This window comes from Argiope bruennichi, chromosome 11, assembly GCF_947563725.1.
Source record: "Argiope bruennichi chromosome 11, qqArgBrue1.1, whole genome shotgun sequence".
NCBI classification, from domain to species: domain Eukaryota; kingdom Metazoa; phylum Arthropoda; class Arachnida; order Araneae; family Araneidae; genus Argiope; species Argiope bruennichi.
In genome coordinates, this window is record NC_079161.1 from 20941154 (window position 1) to 20956531 (window position 15378).

A 15378-nucleotide genomic window follows, 5' to 3' on the forward strand; every position below is an offset into this window, starting at 1 on the left:
TGTAATTTTATATTCCAATATTTATAATAATAATTAATAGAACTGTTGAAATTATGTTACTTCACATCAGACAAAATTTTTGAATTTTGAGAAATTTTTTACGACCTATAAATTAATTTTGGTTCAAAAATAATGTTGACGGAAATCAATTAAAAATATAATAAATGATATATTTTTGGTGTCTATATTTAAAAGCGATATTTATGCATTTGATAGAAGTTAGCCTTGTAAACCACAAGAATTTGGCAAGCAAATCAATAAATAAAGAATATGAAAAAAAAGAGCATCACATAATTGGTCAAGTATCAAATTTGAATTATAATTTAATGGGAAAGCTACCACTTTTTTAAAATATTTAATTGCAGATGCATTAGTTTCCAATATTACAAACAAACAAACACACACATATTACTTTAAAGAGATGTTAATTGCCATGTTTCAATAAACTTGAACAAAGGGGAAAAAGATATTTTTATGTTTATCTGTTAGTTAACAAAATAATTAAAAATTACAAGCTTGAGCAAATCTTGCATATGGTTTATTAACACAATCATAGAATTTTCCTAAATAGAACAGTTCTCGTATGTTTCATTCATTATTTAAACATTCTAGATAAAATCCTTTTAATAACAATACACATTATTTAATACAATACTTTACTTTTTATAAATAAATACTTTTATGTACTTGCATTTTATAAATACATAAATATCTTTTATAAAAAAATTTGCACTAGATTAGTCATTAATAATTGGCATTATGCTTTTTGCTTGGACTCTATGAGTCTTATTGCTTATCATACTCTAAAAAATTTCAAAAAATATTATGAAATTAAACAGGAACATGAAACACAGACAATTGAATGAAGAGAAAGACTTTTTAAATGAATACAAAGAATACAGGTTGCAATAAATATGTACAAGAAATATAACAAAAGTATTATATCCAGTCTTATTGCACCTCTGCACATATCTGAAACCACCAGCATATCGATGAAATTGAATATCAAAGATTAAATGTAAAAAGAGGCCAAATCGGACTTGGTGCTTAAATATGATAATATATACAACAAATCTAGAATGAAAAAGAAAAAAAATATTAAACAAAAAATACACATACTTGAAAAAGGGAATTCTTAAATTATATTACAAATAATTGCACATAAATGAATTATTATATGCTAAAAACAACTATCAGTAACAAAAATAATAACATGTTTGTTGAATATAAAAAAAATATGTGTAGGAAGGTAATGTACAAATAGCACCTTGTGCTGTAATTTTCACTTATATATATCACGAGAATATACATAAGTGAAATACATTTTCATATTCATTTATATGAAAAATTTTACTATATTACTAAAATAAGGAGTATCAACTATATCATAAACCATCATAGTAATTTATAATAACCATAAAAATAACATAAAAATTTATCTGCCAATTAAATACATCTTTTATTTTTGTTTCAAGCACAATGGATAAAATTTTTTACCTTATTCATGTACGTGAAATTTTATTACAAACAGAATTAATGCATCTTGATTTGTAGTAATTATCAAATGATTCTATTCTTTTTGATGTTGGAAAGTAGCATTTAGATTATGATTTTGAAATAGAACAATCCAGATAAAAAGTTTTTTTTTTTTTATCAAAATAGTACTTTTACTTCAACTCAAAAGAAATCTAAATAATTTCCAGTTATAAATTTTAGTGTGTAGATTAATTTACTATAAGTATACCTATTCAAATACGAAAAGTTTAAGAGTTATGAATTGAATAACTACAAACAGTAGCTCAACAAATAGTATCTCAAATTAATATCAAAGCTATGCATAACTTAATACATGTAGCAAAGACACTGTGATAAAGATGCTAGTTATAGAATTTTAGTATATAGATTTATTTACAATATGTATTCCAATCCTGAGAGAGTGAAAAAAATGAATATTTTTTGTAATTGTTACAACATAATAATAATATAATAAAGATAGCAGTTAGTAATTTTAATAAATCATTACATTGAATAGAATGCTGCAGTACTACCTAAACATGAGCAACCAATAAACTTATTAACTTTTAAAATAAGAAAAATAAAGTATTGATTAAAAGAAAGAATATTCAAATAAAATACATTTAAAATTTCTGATTAGCCATTTTAAGATTTGTTTAAAATAATTAATAATCTAAACATGAATTAAGAAAAAAAAATTAATACATATATAACTAAAATATATATTTGGATAACATATTTCATACAAAAACTTATATTAATTTTTAGCAATAAGTATTAAAAATCACGATAAGTCAATGCATGTATGTCACACAAGCAGAATAGGTAAAAAGTTAAACTAAGTATAAACTTCACATTTTTCAGGGGTTTTTTCTCTATGTTTACGATACTGGTGAATTTTCAAGGATGCAAGACCAGAATAATTTTTATGACACACATTACATGGAAATTTCTCATTCTTGTGTATAAGCTCATGTCTTTTCATGACACTCTTGATAGTAAAGCCTTTATTGCAAATTCCACAAACATATGGAAATTCTTGAGTGTGTTTTCTATAATGAAATCTTAAACTGGTTTGAGAAGAATATGTCTTGGAACATAAATCACAAGAAAAAGGCACCTCTTTGGTATGAGTTAAGTAGTGAGATTTCAAAGAATCTGAACGAGAGTAAGACTTTCCACATAATTCGCATTTGTAAAGTTTATCATTGGAATGAATTTCCATGTGTCTATTGCAAAGAGATTTCCGACTAAAACATTTTCCGCATATTTCACATATATGAATGTTTTGCTTGGTATCATTCCCTTCATGTTTCAATCGATGTGTTTTTAAACTACCCGACTGGGAAAAACTTATACCACACACCTCACATTTGTAAGGTTTTATTCCCTTGTGAATGTTAACATGCAATCTCAAATGAGATGCAGTAGTAAAACGCTTTTGGCAATAAGAGCAAACATGCCTTTTTTCACCGGTGTGAGTAAGTAAATGTTCCTTAAGAGTATCAGCTCTTGAAAAACCTTTCTGGCACACTTCACACACATGTGGTCTTTCATCAGAATGCACTACACTATGTTTCCTAAGTTTTGATTGTAACGTAAATTTTTTGTCGCAAACTTTGCACTGGTATGGTTGATCTCCTGAGTGATTAAGGCAGTGGGTTTTAAGCGAATACACACGAGAAAATGACTTGTTGCAAATGCTACACACAAAAGGTTTTTCCATCATTCGTTAGTTTTTAACAAGAAGTTACGAAAATACAAATTAAATAGATAATTATAGATATAGATATGTTACGTAAGTAGCGACTAAATATATTTAATGTATACTGTCCACATCTTTGCTCACAATACACCTTTCGGATTATTCGTATCCATTATTCCAAGAAATTTTGCAAAGTAAATAAAATTCTCATCTTACAGGAGAACGCGCCAAACGTTATATTATTAAACATTCCGGAATCATTCTACGTTAAAAAAATCAAATTTAAATGTTTCGATTTGAAAATCAGTTAGTTAAGAAATTGAACCAGACCACCATACAACAAAATAAATTAGAAATGTGTATTTTTCACTTCAGTTCAAGTCAAGTTAGTTTATGTACCAAAACTCTCTGATTTCAAGGGCTATGCAGGGCTAACATCAACCCTATGTGTGTTTTAGATGATTGAATTTAAATATATACTGAATGAGTAAAGATAAGACATGTTAAGCATTTAATTACAACACAAACACAATATTTAAAAAAAATGAAAACAGAATAACAGATAACACTGGTTCTGGTTGGCTAGTTGTTGGATGTTGCCGTTCGCAATAATTTGAGTTGTTTTGTGAACGAGTTAGGAATCTGTGAGTTATTGTTGCATTATTTGTTTATTTCAGGCGATATTATCCTTGCAAGCATTGACAACTTAGGAAATAATTGTAATATTTGACTATATACACATATGGCACAGCCGGCTTTTCCGTCTCTCACCCCTCGTGTGTGTGAACAGCATTGGTTTTCTGTTGATAGACCTTGTGATGATGAGCTTGAATTGACACAAATGGAGCGCGAACATCAAAATTGGGTATTTTCTTTTTTTGCCCAACACTATAATATTGGATTTCTTCTTTAGATGTCTCTATTGATAACTATTAGATGTGCGGTTAAATTGAAAATAAGATTATTATAGCAAGATTAAATTTAAAAGGAATGTTAAAACATGTTTCGAGATGCATGTTTTACTATAGAATAAATGTTTTTAATATTTATTTGTAAATTTAAATTGTCTTATAACATAATTTTGGGCTAAACTAGAAATAAATGGTAGTAAAAGAAATGTGTAACATAAGAGAAGAAAGTTTAGATATTTTGTAAAGAAATTCACAAAGGGGCAGAATATCCATTTCAAGAAAGAAGCAACATTTGATTTTTACTTAATAATAATTACTAAAAAGGCTTTATGATAAATACATTAAGAAATCGGACAAATTTATTTAGAACACCTGGCACTGAAATTCTTGGATGTTCTATAAAATATGTATTTATATTCTTGAACATTTCAACTTGTTTTTTTTTTTTTTTTATTGTATTACAATGCTATGTGACATAAATCATTTTAACTGTATAAATTATTAATAATAGTTAAAATTATATTATTTAATATTTTTGTTAATTCATAGACCACTTTGAATTGAATAATTTAAAATTTATATCTGAGATTCATGAAGATAAATATTTTCATGGGCATGAAATTCGACTCTGTGTGGTGGCTAAATGATAAGGGTGTTTGCATTATTTTCTTGCAACCCACTTTGAACTCTTTTGGTTTATTAACTGCAAGATGAGCATAAAAGCGTCTTTATTTCTCATCACTGAAGTATCTAGAAGTATTAAGCAGAAAAATAATGGCACATTTGAACATTAATAATGGAAATATTTTATTTAAAATGATCTTTTGCTTTGCTTAAAATAAGTAATTATATGGTCTTTGAATCTTAGAAATGTTTTAAAAAGTTCTTGATTTTTTTTTTTTTTTTCTGGAAGAGTAGGAACTCTCTAAATGTGGCTCTCAGCCTGAAAAATTTTCTTCCATTGTAATTGATCATTCCTATCAAGTAGAAGATGAAAAACAGTTTTCATTAATTCAGTCTATAGTATTGTTTTTATAATGTGCTGAAATACCTGATGAGTTTTAAGTACTACTAAATACAAATACTAAATATAATACTATGTGTCCACCATGAGAACACTTCCAGGCAAATATCTATGTTGATGGTGGGCGTTATAGAAACAGGTCTCTGTAGTGAATATCCATTTCGAATCGGAGGGAAGCCTGGGGGTTATTTCTTTTCTTGGCATCAATTTTAAGCTACATTGGGCATGACGAATTTTCAACCCCAAATGATAAAATGAATGCAAGAATTTATGAATCCTTCATTACTATGCTGCTCGTGACTACTAATATACACTGAAAAGAAAAGCTCATTTATCGCCCTATTATTTGAAAAGACAGAAAAGGCTGTCTTTGGAATAATTAGATTTCTTTCTCAAGGCGGGGAAAATTGATAAATGGTCATCTGGAATGCTATTTTAAAACAAACTTTTACAGATTTTTTCAGCAAATAATGTAAAGCGATGTTGGCTTTATTTATTTGGGTTTTCTTTTAAGTCTGGGACCTTTGGTACGTGCCTGAATGAACACTTGAATTATTTACATATAAACTTTGTGAAATTAATTATGTTGCAGAAAGCTTAAGCATATTGAAAATAGGTTACAAATCATAGTTAGATTTTTAAAAATTGATAGTATGGTAATTGTTAATTTTATGTTTCGGAATATAGTATATACTTCAGAAAAAATAATTAAATGTAAATTTCAAAAAGTTTTAAGCATATTTAATAATTAACATTTTATTTCATGACATATAAACAATCTTTTATAAAAATTATGAAATAATTACAATTAATTATACTATTGTTTTTATGTTAAATTAGACAGATTACATTGCATTTACTCCAGGGAATTTGATATTAATTACTTACTTAAATATAAAACAAATGAAATGAAGATAATTAATGTTTTGTCATACATGATTCAACTTTAGATTTCTTAACTATTTTTTTTTTTTTTTCTTCTTGTGCAATCATTAGACATACAAATAATTATTCAGTTTTTCTATTTGATTTGCATTGTTCTTTGTATACATATAACAGGAATATCAGATATTTTCAATATTTTGTGTATTCAAATGATTTTCAGCTTAGTAAATTATTTTTAGATTTTATTTTTTTAAATTATATGCAATGACAGCAAATATTGCCAATTTGGTGTTAAACATGCCAATGTAAGAAATTTGAAAGATTTTCTACCTATGCGAAATGAACTTTTCCTACAGTAACCTATTTCTTTAGCAACTGACATTAACATAGACATTTGTCTGGAAGTGTTCCTGTGGTGGGCACACAGTACTATATGCAATAAAAAAAAAATGTAATATATGTATTACTAAATTCAAAATCAAGTATTAAATGTTTATTTATATTAGCATAACTTATTAGTATTAGTTTATTTCAGGAAACTTATCTTTTTATTATTGGTCTCATTTAATTTTCATTCTTATTTTGTTGTTCATAGACCTCATGATTATTTTTAAAAGTTATTAAATTTTAGATATGCTTTTCTTTCAGTTAACATCAATAGCAGAAAAAGATAAAGATATAGTTCCTATTGGTAAAACAGCATCTGAGGTATGTTAATATTTCAGGTTTTATTTTGAAAAGTGTAGAAATTTTTTATTTTCAGTTTTTTTAGGTTACTTTATGATTTAAAAAAAGTATGGTTAAAGTTATATCACCTGAAAATGAGATATTTTAAAAACAGAGATTTTTTTTTTTTTTTTCTTTCATGGAAAATGCTCTAACCACAAATTTTCCTCAAATGCTTTGATTATAAAAAGATATGAATCTAGGGTGTGAGCCAACAATGATGCTACAATGGAACTCGTTAATACTTATTTTTAAAAAAAATTGCCTTACAAAATAAGCAAACTAAGACACTAGGCAACATTTATTGAGTACAAAATGGGTTTAAAAAAAGAAAATAATAATAAAAATAAAGGAATATAAAAATTAAAAAGGAAGAATGGTAGGAAGGGGGGGGGGAGTAAACAGAAAATAAAGAAAGGAATAAAAATTATTATAGAGATAATAAAAAAAAAAAAAAAATGAAAATATAAATAAAAAGAAAAATAGTATTAAAAAAGAAAATTGATTTCATTGTTATTAAAAATTCAGTCATTGAGGGAAAAAAAGATTGAGTAGCTTGTGGTGAAAGCTTATAAGCCAGTTAACAGCTACGCTACACGAGCAATTGCTTTTGTATTTTAGTCATGTTACTGGGCTGCGAACCACAAGGTCCCAGGTTCTATCCTCGCTTATAACAATCCACCACAAGCTCACACAAATATAGAGTTCGATAAACAATGGACAAATCCTTGAAAGTTCCAAAGTTCATTAAAATAAATTTAATAGCAATAAGACTTTAGATGAATAAGGTGAAAAATACTATTCTAAGAGTGAATGAGAAAATCCAAAGTGTTTTTGGCTTTGGATACAAAAGATCTGTTATATAGGATAGAGAGGAGGTTGGTTTGACCAGATATCCTCTTGCCTTTAGTGATTAGTAAGAGGGCACTTTACAGAATGCTTAATGACATCTCATCTCCACAAAGACAACTGTGAAGGTTGAATTTTCTCTAGTATTTGGGGCACAATCTATAGTTCATTGCTATTTCAGAAAGATATCTATTGGTTATACATCTGGAATTTTTTATCTTTGAACAATCTGAAAAGTAACCTTTCTCTTCATCATCCCAGCAATTTTGTGAAACACTTTCTAACTAAATCTTATTCTGTTTGAAATGCTGATATGTATAAACACTTCTGCTTTAGTTATAGAAGCCTTAACTGCTTTATCAGACATTTCATTTCCAACTATGCCACTGCAGGCTTTAATCCAGTTGATTAGAGATCAGCAAGTCTAATCAACAAGCTTCCTGATGTCTTCAGCTATTTCATTCTTGAGATAAATTTTTTGAAGAACTTTCAGAATTGGCATGCTGTTAGTGCATAGATGTCCAATATCATTAGATCTATTTTACTTTTACTAGCCGATAGATTTGTATATGGCTAGGAGCTCAATTGAAGAACTGAGCAATGATCTTCAAATCAATACCGAATCCTGTAGTTATACTAAAAAATACAGACAGCTACTTCCAGATGACTGTTAAGTTTGGGACCAAACGTTAAGAACATAATTTTGCTTTTTTTCCATTTTCTGGGGAAGTATATTATATGAATATAGTAAAATAATCTATCGACGTTCTGTACTTAAATGTAACTGACTGCTCAGTAGTAATTTTATAGATGTTATTGAATTTAAAAGCTTATGAAGAAACCAGGACAACCACTTTATTTCATAAAATATTATCTTCTTCTTCAGTTTATGAAATGGGAAACAGCAGGAATTTATTATTAGTACATATGTGTTTGTAATTTTAATATATGGCAAGAAAGCAATCGACTAGACATTAAGTTCAGTGAAACAGTATCTCTGTAAGAAGCTCACTGGTTGTAAATTATTGTGTTAAGAAATGTGTTACCTAATGCTGATGCTTTTCTTTTGTTTATTAAAAATCCATTAACAGTTTTGGCTTATTTCTCTAAAGATGCAGAAAACGGAAACAAATATTACTATTGGTTCAAGGACAGGGGAGGCAGATTTGCAGCATTTCATTTTTTGCTGTTAATTTTTTATTATTATTATTTTGCTCTTGGATTTGTATTTTAAGATAAATATATTAATCATTTAAAAAATGACTTATGAATTCCCATGCTGTCATCTACAGGCCAGTAATTTTGGATGCACTCTAGGACAAACGTATCTAATCTATTTTTAGCTATAATAATTGTTTTAAAAAATTGAATTTGCAACTACATTTTATTTTAGATGAATATTAAGGATTTCCTTTAAATGAAATGATTCACTCTAAAATTTTCTTTCTTTAGAAATATAAATAAATAGATTTTAAAATTATTTTTAAGAATTTATTTAATTTTTAATAAGGCATTGTTTTTTTTAAAGTAAAATAATTTTTGTAACAAAATATAGCAAGCATGTTAATGATATTTTTTTTAAGATGGGGCACATTCTGCTTCTTTTCCTAAAAAGATTTGAACAGGGGAGGAAAAGGACAAATATCACTTTCAATTATCAGTTTTGAATTAGATATTTTTCTTCTCATATATTAATAAATATATATATATATATATATATATATATATATATATATATATTTTATCTCTTTCTCTCTTTTCCTTCCTTTTTCTAAAATTTCATTTACGAAGAATGACTCTTGTATACTATTGCAATATGTTGTCCAGGTTTGACCAAAAGAATTCTGTAATATATATTAGACAATAAAATTGAACTTGTTGATTTATTCGCATATTTTTGCAATAGTATTCAGGTACAAAATGATTGATAATGAAAATCTGGATATTTATAATAAAATGCAAAATTTTCTACTTACTATTTACATTTTTTTAGCATAAAGAGCTTTATCTATGTCTTTATTTTAAATTTCTAGTCTAAACATTTGAATTTCTTAGTCTTCTAACATTTATGCTCATTTTCTTGTATTCATTTATTTATTTATTTTTCATTTTGACAAAGCTGAAATATAATTTGAAAATATGTGGCGTATCTATGCGATATCTATGAAAATATATTTATCATATAAGTATTAAAAGTAATCACATTTTTAAAAGTTATTCAGAAACTGTTTCAAATACATTTAATATAAACTCTTTATTTTAGCATTTTGATGAAGATGAAGAGGATGAAGAAGACGATGATAATGATGATGATGAAAGTGAAAGTAATGAGGAAGATGATGAAGAACTTGATGCAGAGATGAATTATGATCAAGATGCAGAAGTAAATTTGTGATTATATAAATTCTTATAACTCAAAAAATTATGTGATAAAGACATCTATACCTATTTTATAAATATTGTTTTATTGTTGACTTGTATTCATGTAATATGCAGTGCAATTTATGAGCATTAAACAAATAATAATTTAATCATGCCTTTTTTTCATTTCTGGTTTAAAAAAATTCTGATTCCTTTAGTGAAGCTTATATTTTAATACATCCAATCTTGAACATTGAGTGATACATTTCCCAGCTTTGATTTTTCTTGATTGGTCTAACACATTTATACTTGGGAGAGAAAATATGCTGTTATCAAAATGGAAATAAATTTGTTCATAACAATAGAAAGAGTAAGGATTTCCTTATTGTAACCTATATGCAAGTGTTTTACAAAATGGGGAAATTGCTTTGTAGTTAATATGTATGGAATTTTATTTATACCATTGTTTTTCATTGTAGGGATACCTTTCTTAATAAATACCAAAAGTTACCAGTTTTTTTATACAAATTAATATTATAATAATTATACAAATGATATTTCCCATTCATTTTACTAACTATAAATGTAGAGAAAATGTTTTCAAATACAAATTTAATTTTTAATTAAATATCTTTTATGTGAGGTTAAAAAATCATATTACTTCTGCTTCTGTTAGAGTATTGTTATTCAATAAATACTTTTAAATTGGGAGATAATTCAATAATACATTTACATTGTATCTCAGTTGTTAGCATTTTTAATAATGAATTTCAAATTTATTTTATGGGATTTTCATAACTATATCAATTAAACTAAAAAAATGTACCTCCCATTTGCTCTAAGGAGGAAAGTTTGAAATGGTATATTATTGTGCTTTAGGATTAGGGATCAAATGATTTTGTGTAGCTAAATATATATTGAATTAATTGTATTATTAATTTTAAAAAGAACTTAAAATATAAATTAACTAGCTTTATTATAAATGTCTTTATTTTGAAATTATTTGATGTTTATTGTGTTTCAGATAAAACTAAGAATTTTGATTTGCAGTGAAGTAATGAGTAGAAATTGATAAAAGAATACTTGCAATAGATTTAGATATGCTGATTTTGTATTGATGCATTGAAATGTTTTTTAGATTAGTAAAAATTTAAAAACTAAAATCTCTTATCAGTATTTTTTTTCTTTTTTTTTTTTTTTTGGCAATGTATGGCATTTTAATATCTAACATCAATTTGCATATACTACTCAAAATATAATCATGTAAAAATCATTTTATTCATATCAGCAATCCTTTTGTACAAATGTATAATACATTATAATTCAAACATATAATACATTAATCAGATTAAAAAAAATGCTAATCATATAAAATTTGATTAGATAAATAATCAAATAGGCTTAATTTACATGTTTTTATGAGTGTAAAATATATTATGTATGTAAATTGTCATTTTTGATATTATTAATGACCTATCTGTTTTGATGTTTTGAATTAGGTCAATTAAAAGTTCAAAGGAAAATTTTTACAATTATTTGCTAAAAAATGTTTTTTTAAAAATTTTTAGAAATAGATTATTGATATATTTTTTAATTGCACCTAAACCATGATTGGTTTAATGCTTCAATGAGTAAATTTCCAGATATGTTAATTGTTCAGTAAATTTTTTAATTAAATCATATTTTTTAAATATATTGTATGAAATATAGCATGTGTTGGCTGAAAACAATCTTATTATTAATTATTTAGGACAATGATGAATCATGTAGCCCAAAAATAACTTCTTTCCTTATTTTTATTGATAAATGTTCTTAAAAAAATTTTAGAATGGTTATTCATTAAAATTTGCAATATAGTGACTGTAAAAAACCATTAGAAAGTCTAAAACTGAAAATTGATACTAATTTAATTTTTAAAATAATACACTGGGTTCTTGTCTAAAGAAAAAATAAAAATTCTGTGTTTCTGAAAGGTTTATTTTATGAATCATGTCATGAATTATGCCAGAACCTATAATAGATACTCCAAATTATAACTGCATCTTTAGATTTTTAAAATTTTCTCTATGTATTAAGTACTTCAAGAAATACAGGAAGTAAATGTGAAATACTTATCCCTCCAATATATATATATATATATATATATATATATATATATATATATATATATATATATATATATATATATATATAGTATTCATTTTTTATCTGAAAATTAAATACGTTTGGAAAAAAAAACATTAGTAAATGATATTTAAAGTTTAGGGTTTTCCTTAAATACTTTTTTACAATTGTGTCAAAAGTTATACATTTCCTTAAAAGATGTATTATATTGATTTTCATGTAATAGAAAATGCATAAAAATTTAATCTGAATATTTGGCAAATTAAAATGAATGAATATCATTCTGTTATTAATTATACCTGAATATTAAATGAAAATATCAAAATGTAATTTTCAGAACTTATGCTCATATAAATAAGTAGAATATTTACAAACCATACATTATATATATTTTTTTTTTTTTTTAATTACCTCTAACAGTCATTCAGTTAGATTTATCTTTAAAAAATTTTAGAAAAGATAAAAAAAAACATTTGAATTTTAAAGGTGTATCAAATCATATTCATTTGTTCCTATTTAAACACATAAACCTTGAAATGTAGCAGAAAAATTTACATGGCTTTAGAAAATTTAAACTAATTGTTTAAATTTTTAAAAATAATTTTAGATTAATGATAAGCAATAAAATATGTGGAATATTTTTTGAAGAGTAGCTCCCATATGCATTTAGAAGAAATTTGAAAATAAATTTCTATAAATTCTCAATTTAAAGAAAAGTTTTGAGTTGTGTATTGCATACATGCTACTGTCCTAAGTATTCACTCTTTTTATTCTGTTATATCATTATGTCAATTTATCTTGTAAACTCTTAATACAATTCATTGTTGGAAAAGATTGAAATGGTGGAAGTAATAAAATAATTTTATGTGTAAAATCTGAAGTTTTTTAAAATTTCATTTGCTTGTTTCAAAAAATTAAAGAATATAATTTAAGCATGTATCGTGTATTTTTTAGATGTTCCATTGAAGACCAAAGAAAAGGAAGATATCTAAAAAAAATATTCCATGTTTGGATACACTCATAATAGAACTTTTATGTTCATTTGTTATAATTATCAAATTGTATTTTCTAATGTATAAAGGTGAATTTTTCATTATAAATAGTAAATTATTATTGTAATGTAATAGCAATGTGTGAAGTGAATTTGCATCATAATCAAGAAAAGTAATTATGAAAGAGGAAGAAAAATCTCTTCTAGATGTTTTAGATGATGCATTTATGAAATTTTCTCCGTCTTCATTCAACCAAGGATGTAAAGCTTTCTAGGTTGTTTACCACAATTCCGTCTGAAGACACTTGTTTGCAGGAATCTTACTTGAAGAAACCACTTTGAGCTCTTCCAAGTATTTTGGACACATGTTCCATCTCTATTCTGAGAGCAACATGGATTGAAGTCCTTTTTCAGATGACTATTGAAGAATACGAAAATAATTTCAAAAATATTATTAATTTCAACTTAAGTTTTCTGCTAATAATATGTTAAGATGAATTGTCTAAATGCTGATGTTTTAATTATAATTTTAGTTGGTATTGTTTGCATAGATCTTGGAAAATATTTGTTGAAAAAAAAATATAAGAATTTAAAAGGATTTTGTAAGAAAGAAAAAAATATACATTAAAAATATCATTTATATAAATGTGTTCTGTAAAAAGTATTTTTTTAATATTTTTATGTATTAGTGCATGGATTTTTAAATCAAAGATCTTTTTTATTTTGTAGCATTTTCAACATATTACATTTTTTTGTACGTTCAGTATAAGATTCAATTTCACAGTAAAAAAGAAAAATCAAAGCTAGTGAGCAAATTGTATATGAAAGTAAAATATATTCATTTGCATAATTTTCTATTGCACTTTGTAATTTCATGAGTAATTTGTTTTAACCAAATTTCATTTCCTAACATTTTGATTTCAAATAAAATTTTAACTTGGACAAAAAAAAAATCATAATTCATTCTTTTTAATACTTGTTGTAGTAAGATAAAAACATCTGAATTTAAATAAATATTAGCTGTTATAATAATTGGTAGGGTATTTAAAAGAAAAGTAAGCATAGAGGATTAGAGAATTAATTTATGTATTGTATTTAATTCATGAATTAATTCTTCATTCTGTTTTAGAAATAAGTACTTTAATGTTATATGTCTTTTAAGCTGAATTAATTTGAAAATAAAAGATATGTTAATATATAAATTTTTATGCATAATCAATAAACATCATAATCATAATAAAAAAAAAACAATGTAAAAACAAATTGAACGAGTTAAATAATGTGAATTAAACAATGCTCACCAGTTCACATTTTAGGAATTTCCTTTATCATTCTTGTGTCATTTACTTAGAATTATTTATATACTTAATTTAGCATTATTTTTCCATTCATTGTTTCATTAAAAAATAAGGTATAAAAAAAATTTTGTAATATACAAAATCAGATAATTTTAAGTTGTAAAATGTTCTCATCTTCATGAAAATGAATTATAATCTATAATATTGAGTTCCTACGATCTATATCTATTACTCCAGGGTTACTCAGTTTACTTTCACATCTATATTATTTTTTTTTTTTCATCCAGGAAGATTTAAAAAATATTTAAGCCAATTAAGGACAAATGTAGGCATATTCTTTGAGTAACATTTCCTAAAATAGAAGAAAATCAGTTTTCTTCTTTACTTATTGGTTTGATGATAAGTGGGCAGTTCATTTTATTTCATTCATTATTTAAATAGTCATTTTGTATTTTACGTGATGCTGAAATATGTTTGCCACTTCATTTCATTTTCATTTATTGTACTTTTTAACTTATTTATAAAAAGCCAAAAGTTCATAGCATTTTTATATGAAAATTTGCAGACTCTTATTCTTAAGTATTCATCATCTTTTATTTCATCTGATAGAAAATGCAAATGTTATCTACATCTAAAACTATAATTTGCATTCCATTTTCCATTGTTGTGCATATTTTATGTATGTATAAAGATTCAACTAAATAGAATTGTTTTATTTGTACTTACATTGCTCTTAATTATAACAGTGAGTTCAAGTTTTTCTGAAATAAATTTATTCAGCAGTATTGAATAGCTTTATATTTATTGTTAAGATTTCTTTCATAGTTTCCTATTTTATTTCACTTTTCTGTTTCTATTAATGCACTCTCATCTCTCTCGATTTCTTTTAAAAAATAAATAATCATAAGATGCATGATTTAACAATTGCGAGAATAAAGATTCATTTTAATGCTTAGAAAGCTAAACAATATAGAATTTATCCATTTTCA

The 15378-nt window shown here is 25.2% G+C and overlaps 2 protein-coding genes across 2 annotated transcripts; one reads left to right on the plus strand and one right to left on the minus strand.

Annotated features, from left to right (window-relative positions):
• Positions 1–229: 229 nt before the first annotated feature.
• Positions 230–3566, minus strand: LOC129956439 (zinc finger protein 708-like). Its single transcript, XM_056068321.1, has one exon. The coding sequence runs from the start codon at positions 3242–3244 to the stop codon at positions 2354–2356; it is 891 nt and encodes a 296-aa protein (XP_055924296.1). The 5' UTR covers positions 3245–3566; the 3' UTR covers positions 230–2353.
• Positions 3567–3804: 238 nt separating this feature from the next.
• On the plus strand, positions 3805–15049 carry LOC129956423 (anaphase-promoting complex subunit 15-like). Its single transcript, XM_056068303.1, has 4 exons — positions 3805–4085; positions 6689–6748; positions 9879–9998; positions 13055–15049. The coding sequence occupies exons 1-4, from the start codon at positions 3963–3965 to the stop codon at positions 13064–13066; spliced, it is 315 nt and encodes a 104-aa protein (XP_055924278.1). The 5' UTR covers positions 3805–3962; the 3' UTR covers positions 13067–15049.
• The last annotated feature ends 329 nt before the right edge of the window (positions 15050–15378 follow it).

Bases quoted from the DNA above. Each gene is read 5' to 3' on its own strand.
- LOC129956439 (XM_056068321.1), bottom strand. From the start codon at position 3,244: ATGATGGAAAAACCTTTTGTGTGTAGCATTTGCAACAAGTCATTTTCT.
- LOC129956423 (XM_056068303.1), top strand. From the start codon at position 3,963: ATGGCACAGCCGGCTTTTCCGTCTCTCACCCCTCGTGTGTGTGAACAG. The intron at 4,086-6,688 runs GTATTTTCTTTT...CTTTTCTTTCAG, and splicing joins AGCGCGAACATCAAAATTGG to TTAACATCAATAGCAGAAAA. The intron at 6,749-9,878 runs GTATGTTAATAT...TCTTTATTTTAG, and splicing joins TTGGTAAAACAGCATCTGAG to CATTTTGATGAAGATGAAGA.